At 38.0% G+C, this 15412-nt stretch overlaps 1 protein-coding gene across 6 annotated transcripts in view; it reads right to left on the bottom strand.

Moving 5' to 3' along the window:
• LOC131237381 (auxin response factor 12-like) overlaps positions 1 to 6725 on the bottom strand; it is a 49887-nt gene extending 43162 nt beyond the window's left edge. The window contains exons 1-7 of one of the 6 annotated variants that reach the window (XR_009167208.1): positions 6562 to 6725; positions 4349 to 4421; positions 3997 to 4236; positions 3308 to 3480; positions 2587 to 3095; positions 2319 to 2477; positions 2104 to 2226 (exon numbers count right to left, since the gene is read on the bottom strand). Coding sequence is in view for 5 of the 6 variants with exons in the window: in XM_058235099.1 (XP_058091082.1) it covers positions 3053 to 3095; positions 3308 to 3480; positions 4349 to 4421; positions 5337 to 5436; positions 5958 to 6031; positions 6562 to 6635 (537 nt within the window). In the remaining variant the exon portion in view is untranslated. Of the gene's footprint in view, positions 1 to 2103; positions 2227 to 2318; positions 2478 to 2585; positions 3285 to 3307; positions 3481 to 3534; positions 4237 to 4348; positions 4422 to 5336; positions 5437 to 5957; positions 6516 to 6561 lie in introns of those variants that run through there. The other 5 variants (XM_058235099.1, XM_058235104.1, XM_058235101.1 and 2 more) reach the window with 5 other exon arrangements.
• Positions 6726 to 15412: the final 8687 nt, after the last annotated feature.

Below are 15412 nucleotides of genomic sequence, written 5' to 3'. Positions count from 1 at the left end.
AGCCTCATTTCGAGAAAACTGAAGCTAAAAGGTCTTTTAGCCTCACTTGAAGAACCAAGGCTAAAGCCCCCTTTTCTTGTAGTGAGTGGTGGGTCCCACGCATGTGGCCCACCTTACATATAATATAATATAATATATCATATTATAATATAATATAATATATATAAATTATAAAGAGCCACTGTCCAAACCCCTGGATGTTCTGGACGGTGGAGATCTCATACATATTTACATGGTGGGTCCACATGTGTGGCCCACCTCATATTATGATAATATATATTATAATAATATATATAAATATATAACATATATCATGTATATATAATACATGTCTAGCGTCCAAGAGGTCTGGATGCTCTGGACAGCGAGGATTAATCCACATCAATATGAGGGTGGGCCTCACCATCCTAACCCCTGGACGGTGTGGAGCTAATGCATATGCCATGGTGGTTCCACACGTGTGTCCCACATCGGCCTTGGATCAAACTGATACTTATGTTTTCCTTCAATCAGGCCCGTCCAAATAGATTGCCATGTGGGCCACTCAGTGGATGGCATGGATGAAATACTTACTTCATGATAGGCTACACACACCATTCATACAAGGGAGAGAGAGAGAAAGAGAAACGATGAGATAGAGGGACCCTACCACTATGGGCCCCTCTTTACATTGCATACATCAATGTGGATCCCACAACAAGTGGGCCCAAAACTTGAAATCAACGGTGGATCACCCACCTATATCACTCCTTCAGCTCCTTGGACTTGTATACTCCTTGCCTTCACTTTTGATGGAGGTTGATGGTGATTGGAAGGTTGAGATGAGAGATGAGAAGGTGGGCCACACTTAGCATTTGGGAGAGAGGAACTTGGACATTAGAGCTCTCATGGGATTTGGAAAATTGCTAGAGAATGAGAGAGAGAGAGAGAGAGAGAGAGAGAGAGGAGTGATGGGATGACATGGGATGAGTGTTGTAAGGAAAGGAGATGGATAGGTTAGGTTTAGTTTGAAAGTTGGAAAAGAGGGATGGGTAGGGGAAGAGAGAGTTGACTTGGGAAAAAGGAGGGATGGATTGCTTATATTTGAGGTATGGAATGTACTTGACTTGATTGATTGATTGATTGATTGATGGGACATGCTGTAAAGATTTCCTCAAAATTAGCAACACACGGCATTTTCCTCAAAATGAATGCGAGCCCACAACTCCTAGCCTAGGTATCGGATCGGTGCGCGAGTCACGGCGACGGCACGGTCGCTAAGATACAAGTTTCGAGTCGAGTAGACTTCGGTATGCAGGTCTCGACTTAGGATCGCGCGCAAACGTCGGATACAGGTCGAGGGTTGTCAGAATTTGACCGGGAGGACCGCGGAAGCCTGTGGAACGGTACGGTCTAGGATACGAGTCTTACAGTACATGTACCCTAGTTTTTTGGTGATTGAAATGTTCATATGATTAGCCCATGTAATGGTATTCCCCAAAAAATCTTCCAGGCTGGATGATCCTAACTATCCAACTTGACTCTGTTAAATTTAGACAATTTGTTGTAGTTGTCCATTTTCATCAGTTTCTAAGATCATTTGGTGGGGATTAGATTGGAGCATGACCCATCTCCTATGAGGTCAACCAGATCAACAATTTAGAATAACTAAGTCGGGCCTCGTGCAGATTGTTGCTGGTTGAACACAAATTTCTTTCTATAAAACATCACATAATACATTTCTTCTGATATTCAAGTTAGAATGTAGAGTAGAAAAAGAAAGAGCAGAAGAGAGATCTCCTGCTATTACCAGTGAAACAACATCAGAAGGAGAGACCAGTAATCCAATGAACAGGATCTAAATCACCTATGCCAGTTATTGTGCCCATGTACCTAGGCATAATGGAATGACATTATTACTGAGTGTGAAGTGTATATACAAGCATAAAAGGCCAATACAATGAAAAACAAAACATGTGGATGGAAGTTTGCATGGCTTAAACATCAAATAGTTTAAAGGCATATCATATCTGCCATAGATAAATGTGAAATTCCAAAAAACAACATAAAAAAGTTCAAATGGGAGGAATAACAAAAGAGAGACATTTTGAGCATGAAACTTACCGATGCACACTCGACTCTTCTGTCTCAAATAGCATCGAAAAGCGCATGCCAGCTAAAACACGGGTGTGGTAGACTCCTTTAGCATATTTGGCTAGAGGTATGACAAATTCAGATGGGCTTGCCCTAAAAACAATGTAAAACAAAATAATACATAACTATTTATATTTGTTATGATATGTACAACATTCAAGTTTTATGAGTTGCATTAATTCTACCTTGGGTTATAAAAAATAGTTAAACGACTATTTGTGGCAGCCGCATGAGCTGCTGCAGCAAGGAGCCCTATGTGCATGCTATCACTTGATAAAACTGACATGACTGTTTGTGGCCGATTAGCACACCGAATTCCCAAGAGTAACTGATTCTTTTCGTTCCTGATGACAAAAGCAATATATTTCAGAGTCAGATACAAACTATATGACATGATAGATTGAAATGCTACGTGCATCACATAAGTGGCATGAGGATTCTGAATCAGCGTACCAGATGAAAAGGACCGAATCACCTGCAACAAGCCTCTTTGCACTTACAAACACACTCCATCCAGTTGTAAGAAGATGTCACTTAGGCTGACTTGCATTAGAAATGGAATTAACAAATGACAAGCTAGTTACAGAAGAGCTTCTAGGGATAGCCAAATTCCTGTAACCCATATCAAATTTCAGGATCTTCGACAAACAGTGTAACTAGCAAGGAAATATTCAATGTTCAAATGAGCAATTTTTGTTGCCAACAAACTGTACTTGTGGGCGCACCCTTTTTATATACAAAGTACATACCTCTTAAAAATTTCATCTTATACCTCATGCATGAGAATTCAGCTATGGGGAAAAGGCTAATGATTGCTATTTCTAATCTCACTACTTCCTTTACCATATGAGCTTCCTTGCGGGATATACAACATATGATTTGATGCTTCAATAGCCAATTCTCACTGTATATTGGTTGTTCAAGTCATGAAGCATGAATGGACTGATCCCCTTCTAAAGGACCTGATCAAATGGGAGAGAATTTCTGTTGAAACCAAGCCCGAGGAATTTTATTTGCAATACTTGTGTTCAGCAAATGCAGACAGAATGCCTTCAGAGCTATGTGCTCTTGGAGATCATGTTACAAAGCACAAAGGACTGCATGAAGGCATTCATGATTCGTTAGCTAATTGGTAGATCTGGGAACACTTCTTGCTAAAGCCTACAAGCACCACCTTGCTTGGGTAACTTCATTTGGTAGATCTAGAAACACTTCTTCTCTCTCTTGATCCAATGCTTCTGAGGTACTAGGCTCAACTTCCACTGCAAACTGCTCAAACAATGTCTTTAAGCTTAGAGACATTGTTCTAATTGAAGATTCTTCTACTTTCTCCTTCCACTCTAAGCCCTACATGGATGTAAAATCAATTCAATTACAATAGTATGAAATAATAAATAAATAAAACTGTATTCCACTCAAGCATAAAACTCGCAAGAATTTATGGATGTTTTTTCTTAACAATATCAACAAAAGACTTAAGCATGCCAGATTGAAAAGGATAGTAGACAATCCCAATTTCAATGGATTAGAATATTAACCAATCATTTCCCTCAATATTGAGCCTACATATTGCACTGCGCTTCTCAAATAAACAAGAAAAAACAGGCACACCATCCACTCACTGAGACTTGGAGATTGACATGTTACACCATGATTTGCAAAGATTAGGAGTTGTGCCTTTCAATGCATAATACGGAGAGCTAATATACCTTTCAAAAAGAGGATCCAAAGGTTTTTGCTGACTCAAAATAATGTTGGCCATGAGATGGTTGAGGATTTAGTTACTTACATATTGCCAAGGAGAATTGAAAATAAAGCCAAGCAACATGTGGAAATGAGTCATAAAACGATTTTTACTCTTACCGTCCATCTTGTATGCCCTTAATTGTTTGGTTGTGATTACCCTTTCATGGATACTTTTGGCACATGTTCCAAATCTACCAAGCATTCCTCCCATCAAATTGTCATTGTTGATCATAGGTGGGCCCTATTGGCTCCTACAAGAGCAAAATCTGCCTGAACATATGTAAGGCTTTCAAACAAATCCATGAAACTCCCAGTGATGGTGAAATGAAATCCAATATCTATGTAGTGGACCTCCACCTGTCGATTGTTGTTCATTTCAAACTATTTTGTTATGTCCCAAGAACCATATAAAGAGAGTTGAATAGGGAAATACTATTTACAGAAATCCTGAATATGAAAAGTATATCACCTGATACATCCCATTGAATCTAGAACAGATCTCACATATTTTGGACATAGTATACAGTTGCTCGAGGAATTGTCTGTAAAATGCAATGGAAAACAACAATAAGAAGCAATTAGCCTCTCTACCAACATAAATACATATAGGTGGGCCTCACTGTAAGGATCACAACATCTCGGGTGAGGCTTGGGCAATACCTAATCCCCTCCTGTAGGGATTATGATCATAATTATTTAAATAAAAAAACAAAAAAACACCAAAAACTCCATTTAATGTCCAATCAAGTCAGGTTGACTCGAAGACAACTCCAGTCAATATTTATAATTAAATTGAAGAGTACTTGAAAGTAGTATTAGATATTTAAAATGGTGTATGCAACTATAATGGCTAAGTAGATAGCAAAAACAGAGTTAAAGGTCTTTGTCTCTCCCAAGATGACTCAGCGAGTTTCTGAGCGAAGTCATTGAATTTCAGAACTGTGGTAGTTACTCAAACAGAGTTTCAGAACTATGGTGGTTACTGCAACTTTGAGCTGTAAGGAAGCGTTTTCATATAAAATGGACTGATGGCTTCACCAAACATTCCCTTAAATGCCTAATTTTTGTTCTTAGAAAACTGAGACCAATGTATGGTTCCTTTCTTTATATAAAGGTCGACTGGAACCTGATAATACACTCTGAGGCCTAGAAACGTGCCAACAATTGCAGCAGCAGCCCCCTTGTAAATTGGCCTTTGAGAGAATCTACACTTTTTACCCGAACATTGTATTCTTTAGCAGCCATTGGAATGATCTCTGATCCAAAATCCATAAAATGTAGAATCTACACTATTATTTAGATGAATACTTGGGCACTCCAATGTTTGACATCCAATCACCACATCAGATGAGCATTCCGATGTTAAGGCCATAAGGCCAAAACTTGGCTTGATCCATAACTCAGGTGGGCCACACACCCACACACACACAAACACACACACACGCTAAACCACTTACAGCATCGTAGATCTCATCCTTTTTTCTCGAACTCGCCACTTTTCCTCGGGAGTATATGGATGTGAACATAAGATATTGTCTGTCCTGCTTGTGGCCCATCCTAAGGGATGAAAAGAAAAAAGAAAGTACTTCAAATCTTTGATACTTGGGAGAATCTCAATGATGAAAAGGGTCAAGATCCCTGCATTTTGGTTAACTATTAATAACACAGTTCAAAAACTCAAAAACTCGACTTAGTGTCCATCATTTTTTTTATCAGATGCAGATGAAATTTATACCTATTAGGACAAAATTCATCAGCGTATCTCATGGTTTCTAAACTTGTACAAGGCTTCAGTAGATGAGGAAAAACAATAGAACTTTTAGGACATAATTATTGGATTCTAAGCAAGGTTTACAAAAAATGTCAGAAAACTCATTATAACAGTTGTTTTAATGGAAACAGTCACTATCCGATAAAGCACTCATTATAACAGTTGTTTTAATGGAAACAGTCACTATCCGATAAAGCTGAAGGTTATTTAAAGGCATCAATACACGGAATGGCTTTACATTAGACCTATGAATATATAAAGTTGAAGGTAATTTAAAGGCATCTAAGGACGTCTTTTAGGGACATACCTAGCACTTGGTTGACACATGCTGCCAGATCCACCCTTTCCATGAGGCAAGTCACCAGGTTTTTGCCATGAGTCCTCAAAAATCATTCCAATCCAAAACTTAGGCCACAACACAAGGAATGCAAAAATTAAGCCTTTAAAAAATCATGCTGATTTGAATACAGATCCAAACTAGACTAGATTCTATATGAATCATGCTTGACAGACCCTAAGATCTGGCTCAGATTGGTATGATGTTTACATGGCAACCCCATGAAATGTGCCTTGGACCTAATGAACAGTCTAGATCAATGGATTGGGGACTTATAAATGTCAATAAAGAAAGAGAAATAAATAAATAAAACATAGGAAATAAATAAATAAAACACAGAAGGTGAAATCCCCAATTCCAAAAATCCTTAGATCCCTTAAATCCTAAAATCCCCAAATCCCTAATTTGTAAACTCAGAAAAACCCCAATTTGGGGTCCACATTCAAATATGTAAGCCCTAAAATCCACAAATCCCTAAATCTGGGTCCACATCAAATGAAAAATCTATAAATTACTAAATCCCCAAATTCCTAAATCGGCATTGAGAGAGAGAGAGAGAGAGAGAGAGAAATACCTCACGTTCGACAAATAGTCTTCAACTGAGCTTCCGAGAGAGAGAACGAGGGCGTGTGTGGGCAGGGCGTTCATGGATCAAAGACACAAAAGAAAGGTTAGGGAGACCGAGAGAGAGAGAGAGAGAGAGAGAGAGAGAGAGAGAGAGCGGGAAGAGAGAGAGAGAGGAAGTTCCTGCACAAGGATGTTGGGTGGGCCCACAGATATGTTTGTGTGAAATCTACTCCATCCATCCTTTTTGAGGAGGAGAGGCGTAGAGAGAGAGGGAGAGGCGCAGAGAGAGAGAGAGAGAGGAGCGATGGAGGGAGAAGGAGAGGGAGAGGAGAGAAATAGAGAGAGAGAGAGAGACACAGATGAGAGAGGGGTTGGTTAGGGTCGGCGCCCTAACCAGCCCTCGTTAGTGGATGCAGATTTCCTGCGAAAGCCTTTCACATGAAGTTCATGCACAAGTAGGCTAGGTGGGGCCCACCACCTTGTTTTTAGGAAATATACTTCGTTCATCCATTTTTAAGCTAATTTTATGACATGCTACAAAAAATTAGGTGGATCCAAGACTCGAGTGGGCCACACGAGAGGAAACAATAAGGATTCAGTGATAACCGTTGAAACATTTTTATGACCATAAAAGCTTTTTTCCATGATAAACTTTTTGTATTTTCACTTCATCCCTGTGTTAATGACCTTATAAACGGTTTAGATGGCATATAAACATCAAGGTGGAGCCCAGGAAGGTTTCAACGGTAGGTATTTCTTTCCCTAATTTTCCCTCTCATGTGGCCCACTTTAGTTTTGGATCCACCTTGTTTTTGGTCGATTTTCCTAAAATGAGGTCGACAAACAGATGAACGAAGTATATTTCCAAGAAACATGGTGGTGGGCCCCACCCAGCATCCTTGCGTAGGGACTTCCTGCAAAGGCTTTAGCAGGAAATTGGCATCCCTCATTCGAAGTTTTTAACAGTGGTGTCACTCTTCCCACTGTTTTCTCTGGTGGGGTCTTTGTGACCTTATGAACAAATTGGATGGAAAATAAACATTATGGTGGGCCCTACAAAATTTGTAACGGTGAAAATCATCACCTCTGCTGGTATTTGTGGTGTGGTCCATTTAATCATTGGATATGATTCATTTTTTGGATAATTCTCTAAAATGATCTTGAAAAATGGATGAACGGTACGGCTTGATCCCAAATTTTTGGTAAATCCAAAGCTCAAGTGGACCATGCAACACAAAACAACGTGGAATAATGATTTATACAGTTGATACCTTCCTTGGGCCCACAGTAATGTTTATTTGCCATCCAACCTATCCAACATGTTCATCATATCAAAAAGATGTGAATGAAGAGAAAACAGAAACATATGCTTGACCAAAAACTTCTATGGCCTCCAAGAATTTTTCAATGGTAGAAGTTCAATCACACTATTTCCTATGGTGTGGTCCACTTGAGCTTTGGATATGCTTCCTTTTTGTTCTTTAGACCTCAAATTATCTGTTAACATGGATGAATGAAGTGGATAAAATAAATAAATAATGGTGGACCCCACAGAGTTTACTCAGTATGCTAAGGGTAATTAGTAACCCACCTAAATGGAGTGGAGAGGGGTTTCCTTAAAACATTCATAATCATATATTGTGCTTGCCTAAATGTGATTCACATATCCAACACACTCATTATGTGTGTCCCACTTCGATGAGGGGTCAGACCAAGTTTCAGCTGCATTCAAAACTCATGTGGGCCCCACCAAGTGCTTTTACATTTTTTAGGATGTCTTCACATGGTTTTAGATGGTATGGCCAACCTGAGTTTCGTATATGGATGATTTTTGAGATATCTCCTAACCTAAAGGGGACACATCAAAGCACGGTATTGATGTTTAACACACATCATGATGGGGCCCACAAAACTTACTAACATCAATTCTTAGGTTCTCACGAGGTCAATAAGTTGGGTCACAATTTTGATCAGAATATTTGACCCATTTTATGTTTGGTCAATTCACTCTATTTTACTGATCAATACCCTCAATTTGATTTGTTACTCGCCCTAATTAGGCTACATTTTTTTTTTTCACAAATAAATTTCAATTTCCATTTAAAAATAACATTCTTTTTCCAAAATATATATTTCTTTTGCTTAATTTTTCTTGTAAAACTTTGAACAAAATATCAGTTTTATTATAAAATATCTCAAAAAAATAAATTTAAAATACATATTTTGAATTTTTATTTTCAAAATCTCAAAAAATTCCCCAAAATTTAATTTTTTTCCTCAAAAATTCTAAAATGCCAATTTTTTTCATCTTCAAAAGCATCATTTTGTTTTCAACTTTTCACTTTATTTTATTTTTTAAAATACAAAATCTCATTTTCTTTTTCAAAATATTTTGTTTTTTCAACATTGTCAAAATTTTCACATTTTTTTTATATCTTTTTAATTTTCTTTTTCAGGATATTAATTTTTTTTTTCTCGAAATCAAATTCTTTTTTAAAAATTATCAACTTTATTCAATATTCTTCTTTTTTTCCCACCAAATAGATTTTTATTAAATCACGATTTTTATTTTTTCAAAATCTCATTTTTTCTCAAACATTGTTAAATTTTGTTAAATTTGCAATATTCTTTTTCATGTCATATTACAATTCATTTAAATATTATATAGTTTTAAATTTTAAAAAACAATAATTTCCACTCATTTGATATAAAAACAAAATAAATTTTTTTCTGAAATTCTATTAAAAAACAATTCTTATACTAGAAGAAAATAATTTTCCACCATATTTTTAAAAAATGAAAAAAAAATGTGAAGGCAAAAGTCCTTTTACAATGGACCATAATCCGTCACAAAAGCAACTAAAAAATGTCGTAAATTGCTACTTTTTGCAAGAATTTGTAACTGATCATATTCCATCGCAAAATCAAAATTTGCGATGGATTTAGTCCGTCTCTATGTTACGACGGACCACAATCCATCGTAAATTAGGTTTTAGCGACGGATTTAGGTCCGTCGCAAAATTCCATGAGTTTGGACTACGAATTTTCGGGAAAGACAGGATTGGCGACGGACTTTTTCCGTTAGTGACAGATTAAATCCGTCATTAAACCAAGTGATTTTTGCGATGGACGAAGTAAAAATCCATCGCAAATTCACAATTTTGGCGTAGTGTTACGTCTATGATAGAATATTTGAATCACTAGTTGTGATACATCTTACATATCATTTACACTTATAGAGAATATAAACTAAATCATAATGAAGATAACTGAATCTGAATCATAAAGAATATCAACTGAATCATAATGAAGATAGCAAAATCTGAATCATAAAGAATATCAATTGAATCATAATGAAGATAGCTAAATCTAAATCATAAAGAATATCAACTGAATTATGGAGGTTCTAGAATGGCAAGACACATGCCCAAGCCATAAAGATAGACGGCACGAGGTCAAAATAATAAAGAGAAGAGTGACAAGGGTCAACTCAACACAAGTGGTAATGGCCAATCATAATAAGAGAAGAGTGACATTGGTCAACTCTATAATACGGAGAGTGACAATGGCCAACTCAAATAAATAGACGAGTGGCAGGGCCAACTCAATAAGTTGATAAGAAAGGGGCAGGCTTGTATCCATGGTCTCACATAAATTCAGAGAAATTACTTATAATTGACATGATATCATAATCCTAATAGGGCCAAAATTATAATGATAATAACTGAATCAATTGATAGGATAATTCCTAGAAAAATATAAACATGGGAGGCAGGATGATTCACATCATTAAAGGTATGAAAAGGCAAGATAATTCACTTCATTAAAGGTATGAAAGGGTAAGATAATTCACATCTTTAACAGCATGAAATGGCAGGATAAATATAATAATTTAAATTAGTGTAAGCTTAAAGGATAAAACCCTCACCTTGACTTGACTCAAACCTGGCCCAGAATCAGTCTAGGGATCTAGCGAGTCAGCTCGACACACAATTTCTCTACCTCTCTTTCTTTCTTTCCTTTCCTTCTTTCTCTCTCCTTCTCTTCCTTCATTTCTTTCCCTTCCTTCCCTTTTTTTCTTTTCTTTGTTTCTCTTTTCTTTCTTTCTTTCTTTTCTTTTCTTTCCTTTCTCTTTTCTTTTCTTCTCTTTTTTATTTTCCTTTCCTTTCTTTCTTTTTTCTCTTTCTCTTTCTTTTCTTTCTCTTTTCTTTTCTTCTCTTTTTCTTTCTTTCTCTCCTCTTCCCTCCAGCAGCTGGCTATGGCTCTTTGCTGGACGGACAACAGTTAGCGACCGATCTCTCTCTCTTCCCATTTTTCTCTCTCACGTTTTTCTTGTTGTTCTCTCTCCAATTTGCTAGGATGGAATGCCTATGGAGACACGTTTATATAAGGTTATGAGATAGGGTTCTCGCATCGGAGGGAGTTTTCGATTCTAGTTGCAACTGTGGTGCGAACGGGTTGTGCAGTTGCGCGGGTCGACAACGCCTCATTGCCGCGTCATCTTTGCAACAGGTTCCCTTCTTGGTCGGGTTTGCAGAAGAAGCCCATGGGTCTAGTCATTTTTCTCATCCCGTCCCGATGGACGGTCCAGATCTCTTATAACGGTTGAGATGGATCGTCATCCCAGCCATCCGACGGATGGCTGTTCAAACCACATAATTCATGCCAAATCTAATTTCGGTAGAGAAAATGTGGGTCCACTTCACCATCCTTTTAAGGCCATTAATTCCCTCCTTTAGGTTCCCCTATTAGCGTCCGATCGTGGGCCCAAGTTTGAAATAAATCTGGCCTTTAGATGGGCTGCACCATCAACCGACGTAGCATTGTGTTCCTCGTTAAGGCGAGTTCAGTTGTGATCATGGAGACATAAACCCAACAAGATCTTGGTAGAAATTCTCTCTCGAATGCATTGGATGGTTCGATCATCCATTTCAATGGCCGTGGTGGGCCACAAGACGTCCAGTGGACATCGTTTGCAACGGACGCGAGAGAGAGGAGAGAGAGTCACTCTCGAACTTGTTTTCCTTTGGGTCTACATGTTTTGACCAGAGGCTTTAATCCAGTGTAATGCAGTTGCATGTGCACGTTGTACACACGCATCATAGGTGGGGCCCACAGAGACATCTACACTGTCCAGTCACTTCTCCATCTATCTTAAGGGCTTGAGCCCAAGTTTAGAACATATCTAAGGATCAGGTGGCACCTAAAATTAACAGTCAATGGCTGATCTGACCATTGAGTCACTTCTTCCATGATATAAGGGTTGAAATTCGTCTCGTATGGTTAATTTGTGATACTTAGGCTTCATATAAGGTTTCGTACAAAAGGGATCGTGGTAATCAGGTGATCTTGAATACAGGGGTTTAATGTAATGGCATTTTTCTTAATTATCGTTGATCTGTGAGTTTTGGGGAACCCAATGGCTCCACATGGTTCTAGGCGCGTTTCTAAGAAATTCTTGTAAAAGAATGTACATCTAAATCATTACGGATAGGGGGTTATTTGTCGTGTCATTTACGTCAAATCACATGCTGAATGGTTTTGCCTTAAAATTAATGGTTAGATGGTTAGATTTATTGAATAGATATAATTCTCAATGGTTAGATTTATGACAGGATGAGGATGTAATTTAATTGGTAACATTGAATCTCATGGTAACGTTTGAGAACTTTTGATGCCCGAGTATCGAAAAGTTTGGAGCGTTACATGATCAGCACATTTTCAAGGTATTCTGCTTATGATAGCCAAAACCTGCTCATCTTCCTATCTCTATAAATATATATGCTGAGAACCCTCTTTGCAGCCCTCAGATCTTTCATGTCGAATGTCCCTGATAATCGAGTCTTAAGTACATTGATTTCAGACATATCACGATTGGTGATCAACATATCATCAACATACAATACTAGGATGATGAAACTTCCATCGCTCAGTGTCTTGTAATAGACACAATGATTGTATTCACTTCGAGTAAATTTCTAACTCAACATGGAATAATAAAAAATTTTATACCACTGCTTAGGCGACTGTTTTAGGCCGTATAACGATCTCATTAACCTGCAAACCTTGTCCTCTTCTCCTTTAACTTCGTAGCCCTCTGGTTGCTTCATGTAAATTTGCTCTTCTAGCACCCCCTGCAGGAATGCAATCTTGACATCCATCTGTTCCAGATCGAGATCATATTAGGCAACCAGCGCCAACACGAATCTGATAAACACATGTTTAACCACTGATGCGAATATCTCTATGAAGTTAATTCCTTCTCTTTAAGCATAACACTTCGTCAACAGCCTTGATTTATATCTATCCTATTTCCTTTTGAATAACTACTTGCATCTGAGCACTTTTTGGCCCACCCGAAGCTCCACTAGCTCCCATATGTAGTTCTTATATAAAGAGTCCATCTCATCGTTCATAGTCGCCTTCCACTTTTTTGCATCAAGCTCATCAAGAGCCTCTTGAATAATAGATACGTCTCCCTCATTTGTAATGAGGGCATATGTAATATTAGAGTCATCCCTGTATCTTGCTTAACCTGTGATTACGCGGTGAGTTTCTTTTCACAGGTGTATCTTCCACCTGCTCATGTACCTTTGTATACACATATATCTCTGCCTGAGTATCTTCTATGTCAATGTCGACGTTTACGACTAACCTTTCTAGGTCCTCTTGCTCATCTTGGTCATTCTTGTGTAATAGAAAGCTTTCATCGAATCTGACATCATGACTAATAATGACATTGCATGTGACCTTGTCGAATAACCTGTAACCTTTCACAACAATACCATAGCCAACAAAGATGTACTTTTTGATTTTATGGTCTATCTTATCTCTCTCAACTAAAGGTAATGAGAGTAAGCTTCACAACTAAATATGCATAAATTTGAGTAGTCTATCTTATGCCCACTCTATACTTCCTTTAGGATTTTACATTCAATTGTCATAGAAGGAGACCGATTCACCAAATAGAAAGCCGTGTTAATGGCCTCTGTCCATAGGTCCTTGCCCAACACAGCATTACTTAACATGCATTGAGCCCTCTCCAAGCGAGTCCGCTTCATCTGCTCAGCCACACCATTTTGTTCGGGCGTGTGGCGTACTGTGTTGTGCCTAATAATCCCTTCATCCTTACAATATTCATTAAACTCAGTGGAAGTAAATTCTCCACCATTGCCAGTCCTTAAAACTTTTATTTTTCACCTTGACTGCTTTTCCACCATTGCCTTCCATTATTTGAATATGGTGAAAACTTCAGATTTACGTTTCATGAAGTAAATCCAAACTTTCTGGGAGTAGTCGTCAATGAACGAAACAAACTATGACGACCCCCCAACGGAAACCTCTAACGATGGCCCCCATATGTCAGAGTGCACATAATCAAGCACTCCCTTACATCCATATTTTTCAGTTTTAAAAGATAATTTAGATTGTTTACCATATATACAATGCTCTTATATATCTAAATTATAATTCTTAGAAGCTGGAATCAAACAACGATCAGATAATACCTTTATGCCCCGCTCGCTCATGTGGCTCAGACGAGCGTGCTACATACGTACAGACGTGAAATCTGCAACAGCTGTTGTCGCTTCACCAGCTGAAATACTCCCAATCAACTTGTAAAGGTCTTTATACCTTTGCGCTCTTATAACCACGAGTGCCCCTTTTGAAACTTTAAGGACACTATTAAGACCAGTGAACTTGTACCCTATAACCTCGAGTGCACTGAGAGAAATTAAACCCTTCTTTATATCAGGAATGTGCTTGACATTAGTCAAGGTACGCTACATCCCATCAAACATCTTGATGCTCACCGTACCAATAGCCACAACATTACATGCATTGTCATTTCCCATAAAGACATGTCCACCATCGCATTCTCTGTAAATGGTAAACCAACTTCGATGAGGAGTCATGTGGTATGACGCTCCTGTGTTAAAGATCCACTCATCTTTATGATTGTTGTGCAAGTGTCTGATCATAGACATAAACAAAACATCATATCCACTTGTCTCTTCATCGGATGTGACAATATTGGCCTCCCTGGAAGAAGTTTATGAGTTTTCTTTCTTTACTTTAGGATTTATACAATTATTCTTCATGTGTCCAGTCATCCTATGATTATAGCACTTTAATTTTCCTTTGCCCTTGCCCTTAGATTTGGATATATGTCTTGAACATCTTGTACCTCAATCAGTATTCCTGCGTCTCGTTAACAGTACATCAGAAGATGTTCGTACGCCATCATTTATCTTTCTTATGGCCTTCCCTTAAAGGGTTGAGATAAAGGTGTCCACACTCAAGGATTTATTTGTGGTGCACAATGAGTTCCTAAATGATTCATATGATGCTGGAAGAGAATTCAACAACATGCATGCTGATCTTTATCTTTGACCACTTCCTCCATATCTAGTAACTTACAAATCAATTTATTAAAGTAACGTGGGCCTTCACATCTCCCTCTGCCATCTTTAAGGTGAACAACTGTAGCTTCAAGTGTAGGTTATTCTCAGTAGATTTTTTCGCATAAATATCCTCTACCTTCGCCCATAAACTAGCTGCAGTTTTCTCCTTCAAAACATTATATAGAATCTCATTCATGAGACACAAACGAACTGAGGATAATGTCTTCTTATCAAGAGTATTCCAATCATCATCACTCATAGTCGGCTTTCACTCCTTAAGAGCACCATTTTCACCTTACTTTGTTAAGGATCTAATCATCTTGATCTTCTATAACTCAAAGTTATTTTTACCTGAGTACTTCTTAATATCATACCTAGTATTTCACATTAATGTTAATCCTTCAGATTCAAGCCTGCGCCCCAATGATAGCTCAGATACAACTTGTTAGTAGA

The sequence above is a fragment of the Magnolia sinica genome, chromosome 2 (assembly GCF_029962835.1).
Source record: "Magnolia sinica isolate HGM2019 chromosome 2, MsV1, whole genome shotgun sequence".
Classification (NCBI taxonomy): domain Eukaryota; kingdom Viridiplantae; phylum Streptophyta; class Magnoliopsida; order Magnoliales; family Magnoliaceae; genus Magnolia; species Magnolia sinica.
The sequence above is the reverse complement of the archived record's forward strand: the minus strand, read 5'-3'. Positions and strand labels throughout refer to the sequence as shown.